Source organism: Heloderma suspectum, chromosome 10 (genome assembly GCF_057233095.1).
Source record: "Heloderma suspectum isolate Gila_16-S chromosome 10, 16-S_ref, whole genome shotgun sequence".
In the NCBI taxonomy this organism is placed as follows: domain Eukaryota; kingdom Metazoa; phylum Chordata; class Lepidosauria; order Squamata; family Helodermatidae; genus Heloderma; species Heloderma suspectum.
In genome coordinates, this window is record NC_139467.1 from 10,916,809 (window position 1) to 10,944,489 (window position 27,681).

Genomic DNA, 27,681 nt, shown 5'->3' on the forward strand with positions numbered 1-27,681 from the left:
CTTTCTCTTTTTTCCCACCCCTTTTCTCTTGCTTTCTGCCACTTCCTGCTCTCATCCTCCCTGCACAGTGGGGAAGGGACAGTTCCAGTGGGGGCTGGGGGCTCCGATTTCAATGGGGCTGTGATTCCATTCTGGGTTTCAGTCAGAACCAGCCAGAACTCTAAAGGAACTATCCAAGGTTCTGAACGTATTTTGGGGGTGTGGTTCAGCACCTCGGATAGCTTCTTTAGAGTTCTGGCTGGCTCTGACTGAAACCCAGAATGGATTCACAGCCCCACCAACATTGGAGCCACCAGCCTCCACCTGGTCCAAAGGAAGCAAGGATGTTTGTTCCTGCATCCAATTCAGTGTGATGCAACTTAATTGCTTAGGATTGCTCTTGTTGGGTTTAGACTTGTTATCATGCAGTTGTTAAAGGTACAGAGCCTCAGATGCAAATAAAAAAATTAAAAAATAGTTGCAACTGAAGAGCTAGGCTTGTGCATCATTTCCTGCATCATTTCCTCTCGAATTTGTTGCCCCTGATCTCAAATGTATGAGAGCTGGCTGTGGTGGTTCATTAGAGAAGGTAAGACACTCCACAGATGCTCAGAGGCTCCCTCTTTTACTTTCTTTATTAATATTGTGTCCTGTTTTATATAGGATTATCAATATTTTTGTTCTGATAGAGCTCCTATCCCTATCATAACAGGCTGAATTTTAGTAAACGTGGCTTTAAAAAAAAAAATGGAGATGAAGGGAAGGCAACATTCTTCTTGTTATGCCACTGTTAAAGACACAAGAGCCTTGCTCAGGGGGGAAAGTTGGCAACTTCAGTTTTAAATAGCTTAGTCCTGGCACTGAAAAGGGGGAATGGAGCTAAACTGTGATAATCCAGGACATATGTTATGCCCCAGTACTGGCAAGGAAGGTGGCAGTTTGTGTCAGAGGGGAGTCAGATCTACCTCTGTATGTCTGTATGTGGCAGCAGTGGCTTCTGTTCTTCGGGTTCAGACCCAGGTGTTTTATCTGAATGAGGGAAACAGATGATCAAACCTCTTTTGCTTCGCAGATGGTTTGATAGGCACCACAGTGGTCCCTTACATCTATCAGACATTTCTACAAGATGAGTTGCTGGGACTCAGTGCCCCAGCCTTTCCCAACCTTGTGTCCTACCAGATGTGTTGGACTACAACTCCCATGATCCCCAGTTGACAGTGGGAGAGGCTGCTCATCCCACCATCATAATCTTTGGTCTAAAGGCCTGAAACCAAAAGGATCCCTGTAAATACGAGCCCTGCACCCACACCCTGTAGCTATGCCACAACCACAGAGAAAGGATCCTCTCTATTGTTTTAAAAGTTGCTCGAAAACAGAGGCAGATGCATCTCAAGATACTGTTCCACACAGTATCCCTGGTGTTGCCTTCCTGCAAGGAACTTTGGATAGATTGCTGTGATTTATATCTAACCAGCTATTTTTTTACTTCTGTTGACTTGTCCCTTGATGAGAAAAATAAAAGTCATTTTCAAAACATATGGTACAGTTCCAAGCCCTGGTGGTCAGTCTCTGCATAACACTCATCCCAGGCAGGCAGGCAGGAAACAAGCAAGCAATCTACTGTCATTTAAGGTATCCAATTTTTTCAAGTTTCTTAGTCCGCTGCATCTACTTTTGGTTTTGTTGAAGAACTGAGATCTAAACACTACATGGGGAATGTTTTCTTTCATGCTTTTCCACTACATAACCTCTAGGGGGCACTGTGGTATAGTGGAATAGCACAAATACACAGGAGGAAATTGCACTTTCTTTTGCCATCAGAAATAATACCCCATTTTCCCAGGCTTTTCTACACAAGGCATTTATTGTGCGCTTATCATTCCCTACTCATGGTTGATTACAGGTTCTCTAGATGACAATGTGACCCTTCAGTTTTGCTTCTGTGTCTAACCAGCACTTTCAGCGAGCGTTTTTAGAGCAGGGAAAATGCAGCATTTAATTATGAAAGCAAAAGAAGGCATGATTTCTTTTTGTGTATTTGCACTATTCCACTATACCACAATGTCACCTAGAGGTTATGTAGCAGAAATGCTCCTCGTGTAGTGTTCAGAACTCAATTCTGCACCAAAACTGAAAGCAGGTACAGCAGATAAGCAGCCAATTAAGAGCCTCATGTAGAAAAGCTCTCCTGCTCTAAAAAAAAAAATTGTGGAAAGTGCTGTTTACAAACAGAAGTGAAACTGGAGTGTCACCACATCATCTAAAGAACTGTAAACAGCTGAGAAGGGAATGTCGCGCGTAGGACAAATGCCTCATGTAGAAAAAACTCTTAACAGCAGCCAGGCACACGGGATTTTAACCCACTTAACTAAAGCAGTTTCAGTTTGTCAGGCTCCTGTTAAAGACACAGGGGCAGGGCCAGAAGAAAAAAGGTGGCAACTCTTAAGATACAACTGAGCCCAGATTGGGTGCTACCTGCATTATGGTTGGCTGCAATGCAACAGAAAGGTTACAAACTGACCTGGATGCCCCCCCCCCCCAAACACACACACACATCTTTAACAGCAGCTTGGTCTGCATAAATTGAGTGATTTTTTTAATGGCATGGAGATGAATACCTGCTAAGTCCAACATAGTAAGCTTCTGTTAAAAGCACAGCTACAGTGGCTGTTTAAAAGTTGGCAATCTTAGGCAAAAGCTACCTTAAATCCCTCCATGAGAGGGCCTCTTCAGTGGTGGCCCCATATCTCTGGAATGTCCTTCCTTGAGAGAAACATTTGGGCTCCTTCCTTGTTTTCTTTGAGGTTTTTAAAATCTCAGTCTGCCTTTGGGTTACAAGAGGGTGGGCTGGATTTTTAAATTGGTGGCATAGAACTCTTTTCAATAAATAAAAAATTGAATCAGTATAGCTGTCAGAGAGCCACAGCCTTTGTAACCTGGGCTAGTGATGGAGGCTGTTGGGAGCAGGACTTTTTCTGTCCGTTTGGAACTCCTCCCAAAGGAGGCCCACTGCTTTCCTGTTTATTTTTGGTTTTTAGACACAGGCCAAATATCTTTTTTTTATTATTCCAAAGTGCCTTTAGCAACCTTCCCCAACCTGGTGCCCTCCAGATGTGTTGGACTACAACTCCCATAATTACCAGCAAACATGGCCAGCGGAAGATACCAGGTTGGGAAAGTTTACTTGAGGTAATTAGCAGTGCCTGTTTTTTAGCGGTTCCTTGATGGTTGCTATCAGTTTTTCATTGTGGGCTTTAGATTGTGATCCTCTGTACCCAGGAGTAATCCCCATCAAACACAGTAGGCCTTCGTAAACAACATGTATAGGACTGGGAAAGGTAAAGGGCAGGCAAAGCCCACTGAGAAGAGGCTGATTTTGCTAGTTAAGCAAACTGATCTGCAAAAGATCAGAGGCAGGAGACTGAGTTAGTGCTCCTAGTTATGGGGCATTTGGGGGCTTGTGGAGCAGGCCAAAAGGTGGTATTGTTGTGAACTGCCCAGAGAGCTTAGGCTATTGGGCAGTATAGAAATGTAATAAATAAATAAACAAAATAAACAAGCAAATAAACAGCTCCTGGTAGTACCTGTGTCCTACCACCATGTGGATAATGTCATTATTATATAGGCGGCAGTACTGCAACTGAAACTCTCCACACGACCTGAGTTTGATCCCAGCGGAAGCCGGGTCTCGGGTAGCCAGCTCAGGTCGACTCAGCCTTCCATCCTTCCGAGGTCGGTAAAATGAGTACCCAGCTTGCTGGGGGAAAGGTAGTCACGACTGGGGAAGGCAATGGCAAACCACCCCGCTATAGTCTGCCATGAAAACGCCAATTTAAGCAGGCGTCCCTTTGGTGGTCAGTAATGACCCAGTGCTTGCACAGGAGGAACCTTTCCTTTTCCAGTAGGTGGGACAGGACTTGGATGTATCTGGGTGCAGTCCGGAGTTTCCTGTTGCTTTTCTGTCCTTGTTGGAGAGAGACAATGTTCTTGTCTAGCTTCCTAACTGGTGCGGCCTCCAAGCCTTCTGTGACATGTTGTCAGAAGTCAAGGTTTAAACACAGAGGTTCCTGACGAGCCAAAGAAAATGGCGCAGTTCTCTGCACCAGAAACCTTCAGCTTGAATAATGCTGCAGCATGGGATGGATGGAAAAGAAATATTTGCTTGCTTTCACCGGGCCACAAAGCTCCTCCAGGAGGAAGGAACAGTGCAAGGAAGCAGGGCTGGGGTCAAGGGTAGGCCAGGTTGGGCACGTGTCGATGGCTCACACACCAGAGGGGCCCACTGACAAGATCCCCCTGGCCTTGCTCCTCCTCTTCACCATTGCAACCTGCTTGTTCACCTGCCTCTCGCTCTGGCCCAAACACGTTTTGGGGTCCCTTGGGCAAGAAACTCTCCATGGGCCCCCTCCCTCAGTGAATCGACCTTCTCACTGCCATTGTCACCAGCTGCTCTTGCTCCTTCTCCTCTTTCTTCTCAGCGCCACTACTTGTTTCCTTGACAGAGAGCCAGTGAGCAAGCAGGCAGTGGCATCTAGTGTTCCTCCTCCTCCTCAACGTTGTCTGGGTCACAGCAGAAGTCACGTGAACGAGCAGGTTGCAATGGTAAAGAGGAGCAACTCCATGGGGCTGTTGTCAGTGGGCCCTGCTGGGGTGTGGGCCTTCAGCAAATGACCAACTATGCCTACCTTTGCCGCTGGCCCTGGCTGTGAGGGGCACAGGCTGCGCCTCAGAGCTACCTTTTCACCATCCTTCCCCAACCCAATGCTCTCCAAACATGTTGGACTATAAATCCCATCATCTCTAGCCAGCATGGCCATGGGGTGATGGGATTCATAGTCCGACATGTCTGGAGGGCCCAGGTTTGAGAAGGCTGTCTTAAGGTGTATAACACACACACACAAAACGGAGAAGGGGGCAACTGCAAAGAAACAATCCTGACCTCTTATTTTCTGCCCACGGGCCTCAAAGTAGAAAGTAGAAAGAAAGAAAGAGAGAGAGAGAGAGAGAGAAAGAAAGAAAGATCCTGACAAGGCTGCTTTTCTTTTGGTCAGCTGGCAGCCCAAGTAGAAATTTCTTTTTCATGGTTTAAGAAATCATATTTACTTGGCCCCTCATTGCTGGGAGGCATTGCTGTTCTTGCTCCCCCCGCCCTCCAAATGCTTCATTATTCTATATATGTTTTTCAGAGTTTCAGATAAAAATGCACTATAGAAGTTGGTTGTAAAACCAGCTGGGCCTGAGGCTTTTCTTTTTAACATGCTGTTTTCTTTGCAGCCTTGCTTATTTCATCTTCTAAAACTGGCTTCCCTCCTTCTTGTGCTCCATCTCAGGGAGATGTGTTCCTTGGAGTTATTTGCTAATGTCCTGCTTGGTGTGTTTCCCCCCCTCTTGCTGGAGTTTTAAAAGAGCACTTTTGTAGATGTGTATAAAATGGTTTCTAGTTACGTATAAGTTTTAAATTTGCGTCCTGACTTGATTTTAAAGGCTCCGAATGGGTAAAACAATATAACAAAGAAGAGAGTGCCATTGAGCATATGCAGAGTGCCTATCTCTCACCATCATTACCCACATAGTAGGAGGTATGGGTTACCACTCCCAGGATAGAGAATATGATCAAGGCTGTGTTCATCTCTTACTCATCATTGTTTGCTATAAACCACTTAACCAGTCAACCCGACCAAGCATTTAATTTGTTGAATATATTCTCTATTCGGGTCACTTCAATTCTCTCTTAGCTGTTCCTTGGAATTGTTTTATGTGTCCATTATCCCCTATCCAAGTCTAAACCCTCTCTTCTTCCTGGGTGTATGTCTGGGAGAGGAAGCAGCTGAATTCTCAGGCACTTCTCCAGCATAGCTCATGCTATGAGGTGGGTGCAAAGCAGGAAAAATCAAACTACATTTCCCAGGGGGCAGTACGGTTATAAAGAGGTGCGCAGCACGGCTGGTGGACGTGCGTCAATATTATAAGCTAGGAGAGAACTCTTGGGAAACAAGTGAGTTTGGGTTTTCCCTGGGAAATGCCTGAGAATGCTCATAACTACTGAGCTGATTCTGAACAGATCTGAGAGGACTTCACCTATTCTTCCTGGGGGCTGCGAGTCTAAACTCCTCGAGTCCGTTGTTGATGGGACATAGGGAATAGTGGTTAGAACAGGGAGAAAGATGTGCAGACATGGCCCTCTGGGTACTTTTCCAGAGAATAGTCAACAGGGTGGCCATGTGCTCTACTTGACAGAGGACAGTCCTCTATCTGAAGGCATTCTAAGAACATCAGAACATCAGAAGAGCCGTGCTAGATCAGACCAAGGGCCCCTCTAGGCCAGCATTCTGTTCACTCAGTAGCCAACCAGCTGCGCACAGGAAAGCCACAAGCAGGACATGAGTGCAACCGCACCCACCCACCGACGTTAGACAGAGAATATGGTGTACATAGGCATATTGTCTCTGATACTAGAGGTAGCATATAGCCATCAGGTCTAGTAGCTATTGATAGCCTTATCATCTGTTTGAAGGGCTGTTCAGTTCAAGTCTGGTGTAAAGATCAAGAACAGGAAGAAGCCGGAAGACCAGAGGCCTTGAATTTGCCCATCAGCACTTGGATAGCAGATTGAGCAGGCAGGCTCACCGTGTCACCTGAGGCGCTTCCAGACGAGGCTTTTATGGTGCAATCACTTTGCCTGGTTCATTGAATTGTATGGGGAGTCCAAATGTCATTGTCTTCCACTCGTAACCTCCCGTGTTTTCCCACCACCTCTTCCATCTTTTCTCTTACCGCAGAAAATCCCTTAAGGGTGCAATCTTATGCATGTTTAGACAGAGAAAAGGCCTGCAACTCCCAGCATGCCCCAGCCTGGCTGGGGCATGCTGGGAGTTGCAGGCCTTTTCTCTGTCTAAACATGCATAGGATTGCGCCCTAAGAAGAAAAAGATGGAGCCCTCCATCTGGAAGCACCCCTGGTCACAGTCATCCCTACTATGGTGAGATGCAATGTATTTCTATTTAAATGATAATTATTTCTAAATTTGCATGTATACATATAAATTAGCATAGACAAACTTGACGCAAATCAGTGCCCTCTGTTTTGGGCAATGCGTGAGTGGCCACCCTAAAAGTCGCCTAGTGGTGAGAGTGGGAGGCAGCTGGTTCAAGACTCCTGTATTTTCATGCCCGGTTCTATTCTATTGCCATTCCATCACCTCTGCATTCATTTATTCCCTTTAAAAGGGGTCTCTTGTTAAACAATCCAACTTCCCGAATGCCCATTCTATCGCCACTTCTGTTGCCTCTTCCTCCTGCGTTGCCACCTTTTTAAAAGGCCATGTTCCTGTTTTATTTTACAACAGCTCAATAACACGCAACATTTAAGCAGGCATCCCGTTTCTGGGCAAGGAGTTAAAAAGAATGGAAATGCTTTGCCAGCTACATTTCTGAGCGCCGAGCTGCCATTCAAGGCACAGGAGCAGGGCCAGTTGAAAAGCTGGCAACCCTCCTCTGGGCTTCCACCAGGACAGTCCATAGATGGAATCGCTGTACAGAGGAGGGCAAAATTTAGAACGACACCAGCAAGAAAAATGACCCGTTGTTCTTGGAGCAAGGGGTGGGGGCAGAGAAATGATCGAGTGGGGAACAAGGGCTGGGGACATCTGGTACATTACGGGATCTGCTTAAAGGCCCATCCGTTTCTCTGATCCTGGAGGGATTTGAGGGATGGATGGAGAATTGAAGGGGGAGCAAATAGCTAGCAATAAGCCATTGATCAGCTACAGGCGGGCTAGAGACAAGCTCTTAAAGGAAGAGGGAAAGGTGGGGAGAGAGACTCTGTCCAGGTAAAGGAGGGAGAGAGAGAAATCAAAAGGGTTTGTGGTTGGGGGAGAGGGAAGACAGAGTACAGTTAGTGTAGGCAAAATGGCTTGGGCTGTGGCAGGGGTGCAGAACTGCCTTCAGCCCGGGGTCAAATTCCATTTCAGAGAAGCTCTCGGGGGCCACATTCCAGTGTGGGCGAGGCGGATGGCAAACAGAGGTGGGCCAATGGCAAAAGAGAACAGGGCCCAAATACCAAAAACACCAGCGTATTTTAGTGTAAAGCTCTCCCTGCTGATAAAGTAAGCATAAGGAGAAGCATTTCAACCTTTTAGAATGGGGGGAAAAACTGCACAAAAGCCAGGAAATGATTGGTAGCTGGGGGAAAGGGGTGGGGCTAGTAGAAGTGGATGTGGTCATCTGAGGAACCCCAGAGGGCTGGACTGGGAAACCAGGTGGACTGGATTTGATCCCTGGGCCTGAGGTTGTACACCTCTGGACTACGGTAACCTTACCACCTGCAGCCTGACAGCCAGTGTGGTCTAGTGGTTAGAGAGCTGGAGACCCACTCAGCCATGAAGCTCATTGGGTGACTTTGGGGCAGTCACTGTCTCTCAGCCTAACCTACCTCATAGGGTTGTTATGAGGATAAAATAGCATGACGGAATCTTTGTACCCTGAGTTTCTAGGAGGAAAGCTGGGATAAAATGCAGTAATGGTATTATTTAGTATTCATATTCATATTAACAATCACCACCACTTTTTTAAGGCAGGGCTCAGCCCTAAAGCATAAGCCAAAGGTGACTGCTTATGCACAGATTTTCCCCTTGAGTAACCAAAACCAATGTACTTGGGTTATTTTTTTACTTACAGGGAGGCAGCCATCAGGGTGACCAGGTGGCGTACTTTACAGAGAACAGTCCCCTATTTGAATGTGTCCTCTATTTGAAGAGGAGTCCAACCCGTCAGGTTTAAAGCCAAAGAACCAGCATGGGCCTTGAAGTTGCCCATCCACAGTTATCACCTGGACAGCAGCATAGAATCATAGAATAGTAGGGTTGGAAGGGGTCTACAAGACCATCGAGTCCAACCCCCTGCTCATTGCAGGAATCCAAAGCAAAGCATCTCTGACAGATGGCTGTCCAGCCTCGTCTTGAATGCCTCCAGAGTGGGAGAGCCCACTACCTCCCTAGGTAAGGAGACTGAGCAGACACACAACTCACCTAGTTGGTCTTCACTGTGGTGAGATGTCTTGTATTTCTGTTTAAATTATAGTTATTATTGCCAAATGAGTACCTATATATAAACATATGCAAATGTTATGCAAGTGAGTGACTCCTTTTTGATAATGTGTAAGTGGCCATCCTAGCCAGGGGTTGTTATTGTTTATCTGGATGGGCCTTCAAACATGGCATCCAACATCTCCCAGTGGTATGGTACACTCTATTGCTTCAGGATTCTGCTGTCTTATTCTGCCACATATGTGCACCAAGACTCTAAGGCACATGCTTGGTTGACAGTGTGGCTAGGCCCAGTTGACCCCTGGAGAACCAAGATGGTGGCATCTCTTGAGGTGAGCCTCTCAATGTGTCTAGCAACTTCCCCGGTTCTACTCACCTTACTAGTGCTAAGCAAGAACAGACCTTCGGGTGGGTTGTACCTCTATAAATCATTGTCTTTTCAAAACAAAATGGGTTAGGCCAAGAGATTGCGATATTATATGGTGTTTTTATGCTGCTGTTCTGCAAAAAACAACGTGCAGTCAGCTTCATGACTGAGGATGAACATGAACCTGGACCAAACACTGCTCTGAAGTAAGTCATTCAACTTCACTCCCATCTTTTCTAGCACACACACACAACCTACAACCTACTTCTGATTTTCAATTTCTCTCTATCTGTCCATCCTTTGAGGCCTGCTGTGTTCAGCCTGTCTCTTGCCTTCCTACTTCCCCCTTCTTTCTCTTCTATTTTTAGCCACCATCTCTTTTTTATTATATATATATATATATATATATAAATATATATATAAATATATATGAATTTCCCTCTCTTCTCTTCTTTCTAAACACTTCCTCCCTCCTTTCGGGAGCGCCACACTCCCCCGAGCGTTATGACTTCATCCCGGCGCGGGCTGCAGGCAAGGAGAAATAAATCTTCATAAAGGCTGGGTTGTGATTAATCCGTGGGCCAAGGCTCGAGAGCGGGACCTTTCCCATTAGTGGATAATGGGAAGATGGAAAGCTCCTGTCGCCGCCACTAGCTGCCCGTCATTTGTTCCACTTTGCAGTCCATTTGGCGGGGAGAGTACAAGGCACTCCATCAAAAATATTTTCAGAGTTAATTTCCGTCCCTTAATCTGCTTGATTCTTATTTTGTATCGAATGGCAGAATCGATTTTCGTGGCGACTAAATTAAATAAGGGCTCTTTTCATGCATGGGGGAGCCCGGGAGCTAAGGGGAGAGGGGGAGACTGAGAGCGAGGAAGAATTAGAAAAGGGGAGAAGGGGGGGGATGTGCAGACACATGGAGGGATAAATAGGACTTGGGGTGGGGGGAGGGAAGAGAGCCTAATTTCAAACCCATAAACCACCCTTTCCCCCATCTGTCAGCATTCACACACAAAGGTGGGCCTAGACAAATGTGCATTCACACAACCACCCGAGCTCTTGTCTTTCTGGAGCACAGATTGGATTCTGCCCTTCCTCCTGCTGCCTGCACTATTGACATTTGAAATTTAACTTCATGAGGGATTGGGGAGAAGAAGAATGTTATAAACTGCAGGGTCTATATTATTATTATTATTATTATTATTATTATTATTATTATTATTCCCTCTTTGTTAGTAAGGTTGCTACCTTTTTGTATTGACCCTGCTGCTGTAACTTTAATAGCAGTCTAAACAAGCCAAGCAAGAGAGAAACTGCACAGTCCTGCACATGACTACTCAGAAGTAAGTCCCATTGAGTTCAATGGCCCTTACTCCCAGGTCATTTTGTATAAGGTTGCAGCCTAAGTGAAGCTTTTCCCACCCCTTTTCTCTGCGCTAGGGAAAGCTTCACCTGCTAAATATATGTGTGCCAGGTGGCTATTGAAGGAACAGGAGCAAAGGCAGCAAACAAACAAATAATGGCAACAAACTTTCTTGGTGGTAGGTAATCAACTGGGCTTATATTTCTGATTTGGGAATGTCCCAGGTGTACATTACACCGTGGTGGTGTAATCTGGCCAGAGCCTTTCTCTGCAGAGTTCTGAGCATATGGATTAATCCAGCCCTAATAAATGGCATGAAAACTAGATGAGGAGAGATCTCTCTCTTTCACTCTCCCAGGATGTGCACAGAGGAATAGAGGCTTGCTTGGGTCAGATAAAAGAAGAAGAAGGGAACAATGGTGGATGCCGTTGATAAATGCAAAAACAGACACACGCAAACACGCAGCCACTGCCTGCTGTGTAAGCATCAGGTTCAAGTGGCACTCACTGTCCCCTCTATCAGAGCCTTCCATGTTCATTTCATCCGCCATTCTTCTTCCCTTGTCAGACGGGCTCAGATCACCCCCCCGCTTTCTGCCCACTCTGTGTGGCCCCGTGGGGAGTGTGGAGCGGAGGGGGAAGTGTTGCTGTCCTCCTCTCTGGATCACATAACCCTTTTGCCCAGCAAAAAAAATAGGAGAGAGTTTATTTATTCATGCTAGAGCCCAGCAATTCATTTATCTCTTTTTGCATCTCTGACAGTTTGACATGCCTTTGATTCCCACCAATACCGCTCCCCGCCCCAAGCCTCATCCATCCTGCAAGCCTCTTCATCTGCCGTCCCATCCAACATCCCAGGACATCTAATAGGGAGCTCTTTAGAGTGTCATGGCCACAATCTATAACAGTCTTCCTCAACCTGGCACCCTCCAGATGTGTTGGACTACAACTCCCATAATTCCCCAGCCAGGGACATGACAAGCTGCTTGAATATTCAAAAACCACCCAGCACATTCTAGCATGTGCCACAGCTCACCGTAGCTTAAACAAGCCACAGTGGGCAACAGTTATCATACAAACTGTGTCTAACATTAGAGTTAGAACACCATTTGGTTCCTTTTACAGACATTTCTGACTATTGATCAAAAAATAGGGCTGGATCCAGATTTAATCATACCTGAACAAGTTGCCATCGGAGGTCCGCTGTGCTCTGTCATTGCAGGCTTTTAAAAAGGCCTTGAAAACATACTGTTTTACCATGACCTTCTCTTGATATGACTGCTGTTGTTGCTGGTTTTATTGTTGGCTTTTATTGTTGTTTTTATTGCAATTTTATTGTGTTTATGTTTTTATCACTTTTAGTATTTTAACTGTTTTTATGTATTTTATTGGTGTAAGCTGCCTTAGGAGGGCTTCTGCTCTGAAAGGCGGCCAAGAAATGTTTTAAAAATAAATAAGCAAACAAATTAATAAATAAAACCTAGAACAGACCTATTGAAATCAGTGGGACTTACGTTAGTCCCATTGGGGACTTAAATCCCATTGATTACAGTGAGTCTACTCTTAAGTTAGGAATGGGTGAAAAATTTGTTCAGTTTGCATTTCAATGAGAACTTAACAAATTTATACTTCTTGAAACTGAACACTAACCGGAATGCAGTTAGATGTCAAAATCCTTACTTTCCCAAAGTTTGTGATGCAGTTTGCAAACAAAATCTATAGAAAAAAATGTGTACCCTTGAAACAGTATGCACAGAAAATGTGTATATATGGGAAGCTGTGCACAAAAACCATGTTATTCAGTGGAAAAATCACTTGCAAAAATGTGTACATTTGAGAAAATGCCAACAAAAAAAGCATATATTTTGAAAAATGTGCATGAAAATCCATATTTTTGTGCAGACTAAAAAAAAAGCTATCCGATGTGGAAACAGGCCGGAAACAAACTTAGAAGTGGAAAAATGCGAACCTGAGTGAAATCAAGCTTGACATATTCTCCCATCCCTATTCTAAATAAGATTACCTCTAGATCCAACCCACACATAGCATAGAGAGCTGTTTTCCAGTTCAATGTAAATTCTGAAATGGCTCTTTAAATATACAAATCCCAAAGAAGCAAATACCTTTTATTTGCATCATTTGGGTAAATACCCTATGTCTGGCTCAGCCTCCTCAAGATCTGCATGAGTCAAGAGTCCAAAGTCCAAGGTGGTGTGTGTGGGTGGATGGGGGGGTATGTGGAGACAGACGTGCAAATATTGATATCTCCAAGAGAATGCAGGGCTTACTACAGCCTCCAGTAAGGGGGGTGTTCAGAAGAAATCCATAATACCCTCAGATAGCAATAAGCCGGTGGCTCTGGGATTGTGGCCCATCCCCCACCTTGGGAGGAGCAGAACATCTGGAAGAAGGAGGTGCAAACTTCCAAGGAGGGACAACATTTTGGGGCTGGTGGGTTTTTCCTCCTTTCCCTCTCATGAGCTGGATTTTATTTGTTATATTTCACTCTTCTCTTTTTTATACAGCAGCCTTCCCTAGCCTCGTGGCTTCTAGGGGTTTTGGACTCCAACCCCCATCATGCCCAGGCTGGGGATGCTGGGAGTTGTAGTCCAGCAAGTGTTTCTAACCCCAATACTTTTACAATAGCAAGAAAAATTACCAGTTTAGTTGTGGTTGTTTTTTAACCTCTGCCATGGCTGGGCCTTGTGCTAACTACTAACCTCTCAGCCCTCTTGATCCTCTCTTGTAAAATATGAGTATTAACTGGTTGCCTTTGAGCAGGTCTTTGTGCAGCTCTGTTGACTTCTTCTAGAATTTTGTGTTAGAATCCCTGATCTGTAGTCGCTCAGTTGTACAGCTGTACTACGTGCAAGTTATCAGTGACGCAAGCAACACGATAAATGAAATACAGAGCTGCTTTCCATGCGTCTGTTTTTTACTTGCCATGGGGGGTCCAAACAAGATCAAGACGTGGTTCGTGGCAATTAACTCCTCCCCCACCTCTCTGTACCTTGGCTCAAATAAAAATTGCACCCCTCAAAGAGGCTATTTCCCCAGCACCACCAGTGGAGGCTGGTGACTCCAATGTCAGCGGGATGGTAAATCTGCTCCCATTTCAGCCAGAACTCTAAAGGAGCTCTCCCAGGGGCAAAGCCACCAGCCTCCACTGCCCCCCACTTCTCTGGAGGAAAACTGTCATTGGCTTTTGCTGGACCTGTGACTCCTTAGGCTAGGGGTGGCTAAAACATGGCCCATGAACCACATGAGCCCCTGCCCCCTTTCCTCTGATTCCACTCCCACTGCTGTGCTGCCAAAATTTGGCAGCACAGGAGCAGCAGCAAAAAAAAAAAATACAGCCCCAGTGGTTTGCCACCAAATTTTGGTGGCAAGCCACTACGGAGACCTAAAAGAGACAAATTTGGCTTACGAACAAGCGGCGGCAGGAGTGTGGTCTGCAAGAGCAGGGAGTGGAAAGCGACCTCCAGAGCTGCCCACCCCTGCCCCTTAGCCAAAATCAAACATTTTAATGATTTCTCAGGAATATTCCCCTGCTTCAGCTAATGTGCATTACCATATGTGTAAAAAGACATGAACTAGGTGTCCATTGTATGTTCCCTCCTTTTATAATGAGTTACTGGAGCGTTTGAGATCAGGAACCTCATTCCAATTGTCTATCAACACAATTTTATGGGAACAAGGTCCAAAGTCATTACTGCTGTGAGCCTTGGGCTTGCTGGAAAATAGAGGCTTAATGGGCTGGAAGGAGTGCACAAGTTCGTCAAACCAGCTGGCCAGGCACAGCCTTCTGCTAGGTAAACTACAGGTGATATGGGAACTAAATAGATAGGCAATTGCTTCTTGATACAGGATTATTTGGGGAACCCATTAGAGAAGGGAGCAGACCCTTTTACCCGCCATGGGATCAGGTATTCCAGGTGTCTGTGCATGAAGAGAGATATCAAGGCAGCTGTGATAGTATGTTGTCAGCAGACTGAGCAGTAGTGTATTTCTATTTAAATTATAGTAACTATTCCTACATTTGCGCGTGTGTGTGTGTGGCTTGAGTTATTTTTGTGCAGTACTGTGTCCTCTTTTTTTCTACAATATGTAACTGGCCACCTGAGTGCCAGGTGGTTGCACATGGTTGCAGGAGTTGGGGTGGGCGGATTGTAAACAGTGCGTTGGAGGAAAATGAAATACAGAAAGTATAGGCCATGGCAATCATGTTACTAACACTGGCCAATCACAAAACAGTTGTTGCTGATAACACAAACCTCCTGGCATCGAGTAAGCCAATTGAACATATGTAGTGTTATTTACTTACTTACTTACCAGAAACACCTCCTTCCTGATGCAAGCTGCAGAAGACAAAACAACCTCTTGGTGAATTGCAACTCAGCGGTCCCTTTTGTTCTAATCTCCCTATGAGGTCTCATTGCTCCAGAACGGCCACTTTAAGGTCGGTGACTGGGTGTCCTCGGAGGCTGAAATGTTCTCCCACTGGTTTTTGAATGTTGCCATTTCTGATGTCAGATTTGTGGGCACTTTTCCATAGAGACCAGACTCTTTGTCCTTTTACATCAGTTTTTACTCCAAATCACGCTCACCCACTTTTTTTAAAAACTTAACTTTAGAATAAATAATAATGTCCAGCTCCTCTTGTCCACTCTAAATACGTTTACTCCCAGTGGAGTAAATACATTTTAAATACAGCAGTGAGGCAGTGAATCTGTTCTGGCTTCCACACCTTGGATGGCTCCTTTAGAGTTCTGACTGGCTCTGACTGAAACCTGAAGCAGATTTACTGCCCCACTGACATTAGAGCCACCAGCCCCCACTGGTTGCTCCTACCCAAGCTGCTCCTGTTTCCCCTACCTATTCCTTCCCCGCCCTTCCAACCAAGTGTACATAAGAGGCAGCAGCTCAACACTGTCCAACTGGTTTCTTTACTTAAAGACATCTGGTCAACACGAAATCTGAAGTTCCAGAGGGGAAAAACCAGGTAAGAGAGAGGGGGGCTTACATGGGAATATTAGCCAAATTTCCACTGGTGTTTGGGGCAGGGGTGTGTGTGCATAAATGGCAAAGGTGAGACTGTGAGGGTCTCCGTCAAACTGTTCTGTGGTACCCTCCAATCTGCCATGCTTACATGCACATGGCAAACGCATGCACATGTTTCTCCTACTCCAGTTGTTTCTAGAGTTTCTACTTAGGGAACCTGTTTCCACATCAAGTACCAGAACCGAATGGAGCTCACTGTTTTCCACCCAAAAATCCACTCCTGTTTACCTTAAGCTTTCTTTCATTTCAGCAGTATAATTTAGGGTGGAGGGCGAAATCAGTTTGCTGCTTTTGTTAAATAATTGAGAGTCAGAAATCCTTGATGAGCTACTGCAAATCACCCAGAGATCTACCAGTCGATTCAGATCTCCCTTCTGCCCACCCAGTTGTAGAGCAGAGATGAGCAGAAAGTAGATCTAAATCTACTGACTGATCTCCGGGTGATTTGCAAGATAACTCTCAGCTGTTCAACAGCAGCAGCGAAATGACTCTTCTCTTCTCCCCCCCCCCCCCCGTCCCTGGCAGCCTCCCTAAATTATACTGCTGAAATGAATTAAGCTTGGGGTAACCAGGAGTGTGTATTGGTGCAGAAGGTCTGTGAGTTCTCTTCAGTTCCGCTACTTAAAATAAACTCCTGAACTCTGAATTCTTTCATTCTACGTGTATGTCTTTTGCACCAAGTGCCAGTTGATCTCGGAGTTCTAGTAAAAAACCAAGTAGAGCTGCAAGCCTGTTGCGGAGGTTTCTGGGGTATGCTTAGGGCACATGCTTAGTTCATGGAGGCTGCTGATTTGGCATGGTGAGCTTCACAGCTGTGCTGCAGGAAGGTTGTAGACCATACCCTGTGCTCCTCTGGCTGCTACACATAGTAGGAGAAAGTTACAAGCTGTGAGCGAGCACTCTAAATCTGCCATTAGTGAAGAACCCGTGCCAAGGTTCCAGTGAGGAAGCCTTCATCCAAGGGTCCCTGGAGATTCAGGACACAGTTTGGAAACCACAGCCCTATCCTGCTTGCCTGTGGTATTCTTTGTGTGCTGTCTGAGGCTGCTTTCTCCATTTTGCCAGGGAAAAAATACCACAGGCAAGCAGAATGGGGCTGTGGTTTCTAAACTGTGCCCTGAATCTACCTAACAACTGCAATTTAAGCAATAGCAACCAAACTATCCCCCTCACACTCTTTTTTCCCCCTGCAAAACATCTGAGCCAAAGGGGCAAAGAAAAGCATCTGAGAGATGTGTGTGTCGGTGTTTGCCATTAAGCACAAAGATCCTGTTCAATTGAGAGCCACTGTGGTTAGAGCATTGGATTGGGGAGGCCTGGGTTCTAGTCTCCACTGGGCTATGAAGCTCACTGGGTGACTTTGGGCCACACCCTGACTCTCAGCTTAACCTACCTCACAGGGTTGTTGTGAGGATAAAATGGAGAGGAGAGGGACCACGTAAGCCACCTTGGGTTCCTTGCAAGAGGAAAAAAGGTAGGATAGATGTGTAATGAATGAATGAAGGCTAGCACTGATCACCTGCTTGCCTCACCTGAAGAAGGGAGCCTAAAGGGTATAATGAGAGGTGTCTGGTACAGGGTTGGCGTGTGAGTGTTTTGAAGCACTGGTAAAGCCACAGGTTAATACAGCCTTCTCCAACTTGGTGCCCTCTGGGTACATTGTGCTGGCATGACCAATGGCTAGCAGTGATGGGAGTTGCCTTTCAGATTGTTGGATTACATCAGGTTAGAGACAGCTGGATTCAGTGTCTGTTCCAGATTTTGGAGGGCCCTTGGGCAAGACATCCACAATCCTCTTTCAATGAGTCTGCCTTCTCACCGCCATGGTCAGCAGCAGCCTTTGCTCCTCCTCCTCTTTCTCATCAGTGCTGTCGCTTGCTTGACAGGCAGAGAGTGAGCAGGCCACTGCATCTCCTGCTCCTCCTTTTCACCACCGCCATTGTCTGGGCCACAGCAGGAGTCAGGTGAACAAGCAGGTTGCAACGATGAAGAGGGGCAACTCCATGGGGCTCTTCTCACTGGGCCCCGGCAGTGCTGTGGGCCCTGGGCAGGTGCTCAGCCATGCCTGCTCTTGACGCCGGCCTTTGTGGAATTAAACAGTGAGGCCAGGATTGGCTAGTAGGGAGGTGGCAGAAAGTCTTTGAATTCATTTGAAGGAGGTGAGATGGAGTGGGGTGTTAAACAAAGAAGGTGCTGCAGCAGCTAAACTGATGAACTAGAATTTGAAACCTGGGCTTTAATCCCAGCTTTTATCGGTGGATAGGGTCGCCATCTTTTTTCTGGCCTTGTTCCCGCACTTTCAATGGCAGCCTGGCACACAAACTATGCCAGTGAACTGTTTCCATGCATGCAAGGCATTGTTTTTTGTGTGTCCAACTGGCACTGAAGGCAGAAAAGCAGGGCCAGGAACAAAAGGTGGCAGCCCGTCCAATGAATCACTGGGTGTGCCTTGAACAAGTAACCTCAGTTTCACATACTCTAAAAGGAGAATGATGGTAGTCTATTTAACATTGTAGCAAAGAAGCATGAGAAGGTTTCTTAAGTGCTAGACATGCTAGAAGAGTGCAGTAAAAACATTTTTTAAAAAATCTGTCATGTGGACTAGTCTCTTAAAGGTAAATTCCAGAGGCATACGTTCATGTCAGTCTGTACTGTGCAGAAGTCTAGCTGCAATCCCAAGAAAACGAACCGTATTTAAAGCTGAAGCACATATACCCTGAAGTAAGCTGTATTGAAATCAATGGGATTTACTTTCAAGTAAATGTTTTTAGGATTGGACTTCTAAGCTCATTGATTTCAGTGGAACCTGAGCACAGTTAAGTGCTTAATTCCCATTGATTTCAACAGAGTTTTCTCTCCCATAAAGTCCTGCGGCACCTTGGAGGCTAATTCATTTATTGTGGCCTGAGGTTTTTCCTACTATAAGGAGATACATCTTCATGAATCCACATCTCCTAAAATGAGGTTACCAACTGAGCAATTAAAAAAAAAAAAGCCCTTACTGGGCACTCTGCTCTCTTGAACAGAGGCTTAATATGCAGAGATCAGCAGGTGGCATGGAGTGAAATGTGATCACCTGCTAATTGCAGCAGATGAAACCTCTCTGTCAAAGTGACAGCTAGGCCTGGTTCAAAAGTTGGCAACCCTACTTAAAATACACAACATGTGACACAATAGTTCCGTGCTGGGGGGGGGGGGGGGCATGCAAATGGTATTTGGCCAGTGGAGGCTGATGGCTCCAATGTCAGTGGGACAGTGAATCTGGTCTAGTTTTCGGTTAGAACTCTAAAGGAGCTATCCAAGGTGTGGAAGCGCCTTGGAGAGCTCATGTAGAGGTTTGACTGAAACCCAGAGTGGATTCACCGCCCCACTGACATTGGAGCCATCAACCTCCACTATAGTTGGCAACACTTGGGAGAAGTCAGTGGTGGGCTTGAAATTAACATCTGTTTGTCCCTGGTTGAGTACAGGCCTAGGCCAGGGGTGGGCAACTTGAGAACCTCCAGATGTTTTGGCCTACAACTCCCATTAGCTTTAATCGGCATAGCCCAATGGTGAGGATGAGGTCCACCCCTGCCCTAGGTCTTAGGGTGTTTCAGTTTGGGCACACTCCTCTTGTCTCCTGTAGTGAGTGGGTGCATTCCTATGCATATTTAGACCAAAAAAAAAAAAAAGCCCTATAACTCCCAGCATTCCCCAGCCTGCATGGGCAGTTTTGTAGGACTTTTTCTGTCTAAACATGCATAGGTTTGTGCCCTAAGTGAGTGATAGTTCAGAATTTAGCAACATTCCTTTATGTGAGACACTAGTCCAGCTTCCTCAACCTAGAAGTTTTCTACACGGGGCTGTTAATTGGCTGTTAATCCACTGCACCTTTTGGTTTCATCACAGAATTAGGGTCACGTCATCATCTAAAGAACTTGTAAGGAACTGTGAGCAGGGAATGATGACCGCACAATACATACCTCATATAGGAAAGCTCCTAGGCTCTCCACATGTGTTGGATTGCAAATCCATTGTGATGGGGTGATGGGGTTGTAATCTAACACATTTGGAGGGCATCATGTTGGTGAAGGCTGCAAGGTTTAATGGTGGCTTTTGAAGCAGAGGAAAACTTGAGACTGCTATAGAAACTGCTGACAGACTTTGCCGATTACAAATTGTGTCTTATGCCTGCCCTATGGTGTAAATTGATGGACTCAAAAATCATTAGCTCTGCAGTAACCATATGTCTTTCTTGTTCTGGGCCCGCAACCAACCCGGCGTCTCTGAAAAGGAAGTTCTTTTCACTTTATCAGCATTGCATGGACGAAACTCCTGATAAGGGCTAAAGTCACTCCATCCAGGTTCACACCCCGCCCTTCAGTTCTCCCCAGTGCTGGAGATCCCTCTTAATTCAGACGAGTACACAGTAACCGACAGTCCCTGTGTTATATGCTCCCATTTGCCCAAGAAAAGTTCCAGGGGCTTAAGTTCTTTTGGAGGCAAGACCATTGGAGACCCAGGATGTTTTTATAATATTTAGTTTATCTACAAATATACAAGTAGCAGATAAGTGGAGGCAATCAACACACACGCTTGTAGCATGTAGCCCATCTGCTGCCCTATATCATGGGGGTGCAGAACCTTAGGCCTGGTGGCCAAATCCAGCCAGCCTGGGGTCTCAATCCAGCCCCCTGGGGTTCCTCAAAGGGCTCCACCCCCTTCCCCCTGATGGTTTGGTGGTTTCCCGGGATTTGCACAGATTTTCTCCATTCTAAAATGAGGTGGTGAATTCATTCCAGGTTTCAATCAGAACCCTAAAGGAGCTAGCTTGGATTGCTCTATTAGAGTTCTGACTGGCTCCAATTGAAACTCAGAGGAAATCACCACCACCCTCACTGACATCGCAGCCACCAGCCTGCACTGGGAGTAAACATATTTAGGGCGAACAAGAGGAGCTGGATGTTATGATTTATTCTAAGTTTAGGTTTTAAAAAAGGGGGTGAGCGTGATTTGGAGTAAAAACTGTTGTAAAAGGACAAAGAATCTGGTCTCTACGGAAAAGTGCCCACAAATCTGACATCAGAAATGGCAACATTCAAAAACCAGTGGGAGAACATTTCAGCCTCCAAGGACACCCAGCCACTGACCTTAAAGTGGCCGTTCTGGAGCAATGAGACCACTTAGGGAGATTAGAATGAGAGGGACCGCTGAGTTGCAATTCATCAAGAGGTTCTGTTCTGTCTTCTGCAGCTTGCCTCAGGATCAAGGTGTTTTTGGTAAAAAAATAAAAAAAATAAAAATCACACTACATGTTTTCAGTTGGATTCACTGCCCACTGACATTGGAGCCACAAGCCTCCAATGGTGCTTGCCTACCACGTGCACTGAGACACGTGCCTACAACCTCCTTTTAGCTGGAAGGGATGTCAACTTCCCCAAACAGATCACTTTCTCCATTTGTTGTTGTTGTTGTTCAGTCGTTCAGTCGTGTCCGACTCTTCGTGACCCCATGGACCGTAGCACGCCAGGCCTTCCTGTCCTGCGCTCTGTCCCGGAGTGTGCTCAAGTTCATATTCATTGCATCGGTGATGCTATTTAGCCATCTCATCCTCTGCCGTCCCCTTCTCCTTTTGCCTTCAGTCTTTCCCAGCATCAGGGTCCTTTCCAGAGAGTTTTCTCTTTGCATTAGGTGGCCAAAATATTTGAGCTTCAGCTTCAGTATCTGTCCTTCCAATGAGCACTCAGGGTTGATTTCCTTTAGGATGGACTGATTTGACCTCCTTGCAGTCCAGGGCACTCGTAAGAGTCTTCTCCAGCACCACAGTTCGAAAGCATCGATTCTTCAGTGCTCAGCCTTCCTTATAGTCCAGCTCTCACAGCCATACATTACTACTGGGAAAACCATAGCTTTGATTAGACGGACCTTTGTCGGCAAGGTGATGTCTCTGCTTCTTGCTATGCTGTCTAGGTTTGCCATAGCTTTCCTCCCAAGGAGCAAGCGTCTTTTAATTTCATGGCTACAGTCACCGTCTGCGGTGATCTTGGAGCCCAAGAAAGTAAAATCTGTCACTGCTTCCATTTCTTCCCCTTCTATATGCCAGGAAGTGATGGGGCCAGATGCCATGATCTTCATTTTTTTAATGGTGAGTTTCAAACCAGCTTTTGCACTCTCCTCTTTCACCCTCAACAAGAGCCTCTTTAGATCCTCTTCGCTTTCTGCCATTAGGGTGGTATCGTCTGCATATCGGAGGTTGTTGATAATTCTCCCGGCAGTCTTAATTCCGGCCTGTGATTCATCCAACCCGGCGTTTCTCATGATGAACTCTGCATATAAGTTAAATAAGCAGGGTGACAATATGCAGCCTTGTCGTACTCCTTTCCCAATTTTGAACCACTCGGTTGTTCCATGTCTGGTTCTTACTGTTGCTTCTTGACCCTCATACAGATTTCTCAGGAGACAGGTAAGGTGGTCTGGTACTCCCATCACTTTAAGAATTTGCCACAGTTTGTTGTGATCCACACAATCAAAGGCTTTAGCATAGTCAATGAAGCAGAAATAGACATTTTTCTGGAATTCTCTTGCTTTCTCCATGATCCAGCGAATGTTGGCGATTTGATCTCTCGTTCCTCTGCCTCTTCGAAACCCAGCTTGTACTTCCAGTAGTTCTCGGTTCGCATACTGCTGAAGCCTAGCTTGTAGGATTTTGAGCATCACCTTGCTGGCATGTGAAATGAGCGCAATTGTGCGGTAGTTTGAACACTCTTTGGCGTTGCCCTTCTTTGGAATTGGAATGTAAACTGACCTTTTCCAGTCTTGTGGCCATTGTTGAGTGTTCCAAATTTGTTGGCATATTGAATGCAGCACTTTAACAGCATCATCTTTTAGGATTTTAAATAGCTCAGCTGGAATACTGTCATCTCCGCTAGCTTTGTTGTTACTAATGCTTCCTAAGGCCCACTTGACTTCACTCTCGAGGATGTCCGGCTCAAGTTCAGTGACCACACTATTGTGGCTATCAGGGACATTAAGATCTTTCCTGTATAGTTCTGTGTATTCTTTCCACCTCTTCTTAATCTCATCTGCTTCTGTTAGGTCCCTGCCTTCTTTGTCCTTTATCATGCCCAAATTTGCACAAAACGTTCCCTTGAGATCTCCAATTTTCTTGAAGAGATCTCTAGTCTTTCCCATTCTGTTGTTTTCCTCGATGTCTTTGCATTGTTCATTTAAGAAGGCCTTCTTGTCTCTCCTTGCTATTCTCTAGAACTCTGCATTCAGTTGGATATATCTTCCCCTTTCTCCCTTGCTTTTCACTTCCCTTCTTTCCTCAGCTACTTGTAAAGCCTCATCAGACAGCCACTTGGGTTTCTTGCATTTCTTTTTCTTTGGGATGGATTGAGTTGCTGCCTCCTGAACAATGTTACGGACCTCCGTCCATAGTTCCTCAGGCACTCTGTCTATCAGGTCTAATCCCTTACATCTATTCCTCACCTCCACTGTATATTCATAAGGGATATGATTTAGGTCATACCTGAATGGTTTAGTGGTTTTCCCGACGTTCTTCAATTTAAGCCGAAATTTTGCAACAAGAAGCTCATGATCTGAGCCACAGTCAGCTCCAGGTCTTGTTTTTACTGACTGTATAGAGCTTCTCCATCTTTGATTATGTCCTTTGCAGCCAATCTGATTTCCATATTGGCCATCTGGTGATGTCTATGTGTAGAGTCGTCTCTTGTGCTGTTGGAGAAGAGTGTTTGCTATGATCAGCGTGTTGTCTTGGCAAAACTCTATTAGCTTTTGTCCTGCTTCGTTTTGTACACCAAGGCCATGCTTGCCTGTTATCCCGGTGATTTCTTGACTTCCTACTTTAGCATTCCAATCCCCTATGATGAAGAAGACTTCTTTTTTTGGTGTTAGCTCTAGAAGGTGTTGTAGGTCTTCATAGAACCGATCAACCTCAGCTTCTTCGGCATCAGTGGTTGGGGCATAGACTTGAATTACTGTGATGAGGAATGGTTTGCCTTGGATTCGTACTGAGATCATTCTATCATTTTTAAGATTGTACCCCAGTACTGCTTTTCCCACCCTTTTGTTGACTATGAGTGCTACTCCATTTCTTCTAAGGGATTCTTGCCCACAATAGTAGATATGATGGTCACCTGAATTAAATTCGCCCATGCCTGTCCATTTTAGTTCGCTGATTCCCAAGATGTCAATGTTCAATCTTGCCATCTCATGTTTGACCACCTCCAGCTTACCTTGATTAATTGATCTTACATTCCAGGTTCCTAAACAATATTGTTCTTTACAGCATCGGATTTTCTTTTCACCACCAGACACATCCACAGCTGAGTGTCCTTTCGGCTTTGGCCCAGCCGCTTCACTCTTTCTGGCGCTACTTGGAAATACTCTCTGCTCTTCCCCAGTAGTATATTGGACACCTTCCGACCCTAGGGGCTCATCTTCCGGCATCATCTCTTTTAGCCTTGTGATACTTTCCATGGGGTTTTCTTGGCAAGAATACTGGAGTGGGTTGCCATTTCCTTCTCCAGTGGACCACATTTTGTCAGAACTCTCCGCCATGACCTGTCCATCTTGGGTGGCCCTGCACGGCATAGCTTATGGCTTCACTGAGTTACGCAAGCCCCTTCGCCACAACAAGGCAGTGATCCATGAAGGGGTTTCTCCATTTAGGGCATCCCAGAGAGAGTTCTCTTATCAAGAAACCATCTGCTAACAATTCGGTCCCATTAAGGAAACATTGGCCAGCCATCCTGAGCCATTAGCCCAGGGGTGAGGAACCTAGAGTCTCAAGATACTGTTGGACTACAACTCCCATTCTCCCCAACTATTGGCCCAGTTGGCCTGGGCTGATGGGATTTGGAGTCCAACATCACCTAGAGGGCAACAAGTTCCCCACCACAGCACTGGCTAGTAATCTCCTTAACAAATATCTTATTTTCTGGTTTTTGTTGTTCAGTCGTTAAGTCGTGTCCGATTCTTCGTGACCCCATGGACCATAGCATGCCAGGCCTTCCCGTCCTCTGCTCTTTCCCGGAGTGTGCTCAAATTCATATTCATTGCATCGGTGATGCTATCTAGCCATCTCATCCTCTGCCGTCCCCTTCTTCTTTTGCCTTCAATCTTTCCCAGCATCAGGATCTTTTCCAGTGAGTTTTCTCTTTGCATATTTTCTGGTAGCTGTCCCTGATAAAGTGCTGTCTCTATTTTTGCCTTTCAAACACAGATGCTTTGTTTAAAAAAAAAAATGTGAGGGTGAGTTGCTAGAACAGTCATTCCTCCAGGCTGAGCTCCCTCTGCCACATCTTGAAGTGACATCCCTGGAGATAGAGGAATCTTGTCTCTAGGGAACACATATGATGTAAATGCGCACGTGAGGACATTAAGATGCACAATCCCTCCAGAGTGGAGAGGCTTTTTTTGAACTACTGGTAACAGACCATAGGACAAAACACCCTCCCAGTTCTCAAAAAAGCACAGCAGCTGAAAAATAAGCAAATACAGTAGACAAGAAAAGAACATTCATCGATATGTAAGGGGAGGGCTGCATTTGGCAGTGGTTCCTGGCATGAGAATATCACTTTCCTGGTCAGATTAGTTTGCTATGAGGGTGTGGGAGGTTCTCTTTTGCACTATGGCATTTTGTCCTTTCGAGGCGTTTTCTTACAACATACAGCTCTAGGGCCTGCCCTGTGTTGTTTAGAGAAGGGAGTCACTTTTTATTTTGCCTTTCCCTAAAATTATTGCTTGGGTGGGTTGGATGCAAAGGGGATTTCTATCTAAAACATCTCTCTGCAACCCTCAAGAAGAAGAATTGGAGGGCTAATCCATGTTAGCATGGTCTCTGAAAAGAGCAAAGGGCAATAAGAGCTTGCATAAGCTAAAGTGGCTGTGGGAACACAGCCTGTGTAGCAGTGCAAAGTGTCCCACAGCAAATCAGCTGTGGGAGCAAGGAGTTCCACAATTGGCTATAGGAGCATGAGACTACTTTGTCGCCATGCCAACAGTGCAGGCCCACATCTACCTCCAACTTTAGCAAGATGCTATGAAGCAGTTTGGGTGTCATTAAAGATGAACTGTCCCACGAAGCACAACCCACAGGTACGGTGGCCACTTGTGAATTGCCAAAAAAGAGGATAAAAGAGGATGCTTGTTTGCATAAAATTTGCATATGCTAATTTATATGTAGAGATGCAAATATATAAATAATTATTATAATTTAAATAGAAATTAAAGCATGATGGACTATGACCAGGTGATATGTGTGCTCGCCTTTTCAGTCTGCTCCTCAGGTGTTAACCGTTAATGGGCAGCAGTTCTTATGGTCTTCTGTCTTTACGCTAGGTTTGGATAGGTCAGCCCTTCAAGTCAAGGACACCTTCAAATAGGGGACAATCCTCTGGCAGCTCTTCAAACAGAGGACTGACTTCGGTAAAAGAGGACACTTGGCCACTCTGTAAATGAACAGGAGCTGCACAAGAACGCAGTAGCTCATTTCAAATAGATTTGTGTTGTACAAGAACACCTCCCAGTGAATGGTGCTCGATTTTATTTGGCAGCAGTGGGGCTAATTAGGATTTCCCACCTAGGGCAATAATAGGGTTGCCAACCAACACATTGGGGTGGGAGGGGAGACACCTGGCCTTCCCCCTACTCTGCAGAAATTGGTAGGTGAAACTTTTGATGGCATGGAGACAAGTGTTATCACTTTCTAGTGTCGGCACATCACACTGATGTTAAAGACACAGGAGCAGGGGCTGGTAAAAAAAGTTAGCAACCCCAGGTCCCAAAATACTGGCTTGGCCACACTAGGGCAGAGGAAGACAATTGCATGGGCTTGCTGAAGTTCTGTCATCCAGGGCCCACGAAATACCGCACCTTGGGGACTGGATCTGATGGCGGCGATGAGTGCTGTTCCTCTTTCTCTCCTCTCCACTTCCCAGGAGCTGACATGGCCTATCAGACTGATGTGGTCGTCGATGCCCAGCCTCAACCCATGGGCACCAGCTACACTTTCAGAAGCCAGGGGAACTGGAATTCAGATCTGTGCGACTGCTGTTCTGACATGGGCATTTGTGAGTAAATGAGGGTCCCCTCCCATCACTCAAGGGGCTGGGCGTATGTGGGAAGAGGAAGGGCTGCTAGTGAGGTGTCTGTCAGGCCACCAGTGCTGAGTCTGTCGGAAGAGCCAGTCAGTTTAACATTTTGCCACACTCTTGCCTAAGAGCCACCTGATTCTTGCCGCGTCAGTCTCTGACCTTCAGAGGGGGCTGGCTTTTCTCTGCCTGCCTTGCCCAGAGAGGAGCAGTATTCTTAATTTTTTTAAAAAACAAACAAACTAGCAATCCTAGGAGAAGGGAGGGGAGGTATAGTCTAGGTATAGTCCCATCAGGGAGGTATAGTCCAGCAGAGATTATTGATTCATTTATTAATTTCTTTTTATTAATGAATGGCAGGAATATGCATATTACATATAAAAATTACATTTCTATTACTACGGCAGCCTTCCCCAATCTGGTACCCTCTAGTGGTGATGGACTACAACTTCCGTAGTCCCCAGCCAGTATTTTGGGAGTTGTAGTCCAATGCATCTGGAGGGCACCAGATTGAGGAAGTCTGTACTACTACTACTACAAGTTGCACCTGCAACCAAATATTGCAGTGTGCGGTACTTCTGTTCAGGGTTTCAGCCACTCATGAAGCTCCATTCCATTCCTCTCATTGCCATCCCTTTGGTTTCCCATCTCCCTGCCCCCGACAGTCAGTCAGCATTTTGTTCCACACTGAGTATGCTCAGTCCTCACTGGGCTATTCCCCCCCCCATTAGGTACTCTCCCACCCATCTATCTACCCTTTTGCAAATA

At 45.7% G+C, this 27,681-nt stretch overlaps 1 protein-coding gene across 2 annotated transcripts in view; it reads left to right on the top strand.

Annotated features, from left to right (window-relative positions):
- Positions 1–502: 502 nt before the first annotated feature.
- Positions 503–27,681, top strand: part of LOC146337670 (cornifelin homolog) — a 30,453-nt gene continuing 3,274 nt past the window's right edge. Inside the window, exons 1-2 of one of the 2 annotated variants that reach the window (XM_084815099.1) lie at positions 503–568; positions 26,761–26,892. In XM_084815099.1, the coding sequence (XP_084671225.1) occupies positions 532–568; positions 26,761–26,892 (169 nt within the window). In that variant the 5' untranslated portion in view covers positions 503–531. Of the gene's footprint in view, positions 569–15,691; positions 15,756–26,760; positions 26,893–27,681 lie in introns of those variants that run through there. The other variant, XM_084815101.1, reaches the window with a different exon arrangement.